A 2,553-nucleotide genomic window follows, 5' to 3' on the forward strand; every position below is an offset into this window, starting at 1 on the left:
TTTCAATCAAGACTGAAAATCTGGAATCTATAAATTAAAAATATCAAATATATGTGGCTATTTAAAGATTTTAAAATGTATACAGCAATGATACCACAAGTGAAATCAATTTTTAAGCAATAAATCTGAAAAAAAGGATTCAGAGGACAGACAGTTTAACTTCTGTAATAGACAATTTAAGAAGAAAGTAATAACACAATAAGCAATTTATACATCAAATTCAAATGGCCAGTGTCCTATGAAAATCTGTTTATTTTCATTAGAAGATAAAAAAAGACAAATCAATAAATAATGATTCATAATGTAACAACACTCAACACATTGGCAAAAATGGCTAATGCATATTGCTAGTGGGGATGCAGGAAAAAGGACACTCATGTATTGCTACAGAAAGTGTATATTACTATAGTTTTCTGGAAAGCAACGTTGTACTATTTATATGAAGTAAAGATTTATAATCTCTTTGACCCATAAATATCTCTCTTGGGACATTACTTCACGGGAATAAAACACTGGTATGTGTATGTACATTTTTAAATTACAATGTATTTGATAGTAGCATTTTTTAATCCAGGAAAAGGTTAACTTATCAATAAGAAGATGTAATATTTAGTGGTATATCTACACCACCGAATATTATACCACTGTTTATGTTCATCAGTTGTTTTGAAGGAATGTTGTAAGAGTTTTTTTTTAATTGAGAAGAGAAGATGCAAAAATAAATTGTGTTAATAATAGTATTCTACATTCTAAGCAAATTACAAAATGTGTATGTGTGTGCATGTGTAATATTATATACGAGCATAGCAAGTTAACCGGAAAGAAGTTAATTAAAGGCTCTATGAATGGAAGGGGGAAACAAGGGAAAATAAAAAGTACATACTAATATAAACATAGGAAACAAAAGGAAAACAAAAAGTACATACGAATATAAACACAGGACAGGGTGCTTTAGGGAGACAGGACCAGAGATAATGAAAGCTGTGATTCAGTGTCTGTTTCTGGGCTTTCCTTTTGCAGGTCCGGTTTTGTTTAGACAGAGAGTAAAGATCCACTTTAATAAACTTCTTCTTTTCCAATTCCACAGAGATCTCTAAAGAAGAATGGTTGCAGGAAATCATTCTACAGCATCCGAGTTTGTGTTAGTGGGTTTAACACAGCAGCCAGAGCTCCAGCAGCCTCTCTTCCTCCTGTTCCTGGGAATCTATATCCTGACGGTGGTGGGGAACTTGGGCTTGATTCTCCTGATTGCCCTGAGCCCTTCCCTTCACACCCCCATGTACTACTTCCTCAGCAGCTTATCATTCATCGATCTCTGCTATTCCTCTGTCATTACCCCCAAAATGCTGGTGAACTTCTTAGGGAGGAAGAATATGATCCTTTATTCTGAGTGCATGGCACAACTCTTTTTCTTCGTGGTCTTTGTAGTGGCTGAGGGTTACCTCCTGACCGTGATGGCATACGATCGCTACGTTGCCATCTGTAGCCCCCTACTTTACAGTGTGGTCATGTCCCCCCGAGTGTGCTTACTGCTGGTGCTGGTTGCCTTCAGCCTGGGCTTTCTCTCTGCCGTGGCCCATACAAGTGCCATGATGCAACTGTCTTTCTGCAGATCCCACATCATCAACCATTACTTCTGTGATGTTCTTCCTCTCCTCAATCTCTCCTGCTCCGATACACACCTCAATGAGCTTCTGCTTTTTATCATTGCGGGATTTAATACCTTGGTACCCACCCTGGCCGTCTGCATTTCCTATGCCTTCATCTTCTACAGCATCCTTCACATCCGATCCTCAGAGGGCCGGTCCAAGGCATTTGGTACTTGCAGCTCTCATCTCATGGCTGTGGGGATCTTCTTTGGGTCTATCACATTCATGTATTTCAAGCCGCCTTCCAGTAATTCCCTGGAACAAGAGAAGGTGTCCTCAGTGTTCTACACCACAGTGATCCCCATGCTGAACCCTTTAATATACAGTCTGAGAAACAAGGATGTAAAGAAAGCATTGAGGAAGGTTTTGGTGAAGCAATGAGTCTTGTTTTTGGAGATTTATAGGTGGGAGAAATGAAGGTTTCAACAAAGTATGTCCTTTTTTGTTCATTTTTCCTTGTTAGCCTGTCATGATATGCATACTATCTGGACTTTTAAAATACTTCTCCATCTGTAATTGATTCCATTTTCTCAATGAAATGAAAAGGCGTTTGGTAAAGCAAGTTTTAGTGTTCTTATTTTGGGGCAGGAAAACTGAGGTTTAGACAGTTTTATTTTTTCCTAACTTACTGTGGTAGAAAAGGAATGAGAATTCTTATTTTTTTCCAGTGTTAGGCTCCACCCCCCCACCCCACCCCCACCCCCGCCCCAACATCCTGTGTTTGCTTTATGGAATACCTGCTGTGTAGGTGGTGCTCAGTTGTTCCCTGACAAGAATGCTAATAGATATGTAACTTGATCCCAGAGCTCCATTAATTCTTGAGGGAATGAGACAAATAGGCAAGAGAAAGAAAGAAAGAAAGAAGTTTGTAAAAACAGTTATGGAACAAGAATGGCAATTCTAG

At 38.6% G+C, this 2,553-nt stretch overlaps 1 protein-coding gene across 1 annotated transcript; it reads left to right on the top strand.

The window, feature by feature from the left end:
* Window positions 1-1,097: 1,097 nt before the first annotated feature.
* Window positions 1,098-2,030, top strand: LOC121500309 (olfactory receptor 8D1). The gene has a single exon (XM_041771928.1). The coding sequence runs from the start codon at window positions 1,104-1,106 to the stop codon at window positions 2,028-2,030; it is 927 nt and encodes a 308-aa protein (XP_041627862.1). The 5' UTR covers window positions 1,098-1,103.
* Window positions 2,031-2,553: the final 523 nt, after the last annotated feature.

Source organism: Vulpes lagopus, chromosome 10 (assembly GCF_018345385.1).
Source record: "Vulpes lagopus strain Blue_001 chromosome 10, ASM1834538v1, whole genome shotgun sequence".
Lineage (NCBI taxonomy): Eukaryota > Metazoa > Chordata > Mammalia > Carnivora > Canidae > Vulpes > Vulpes lagopus.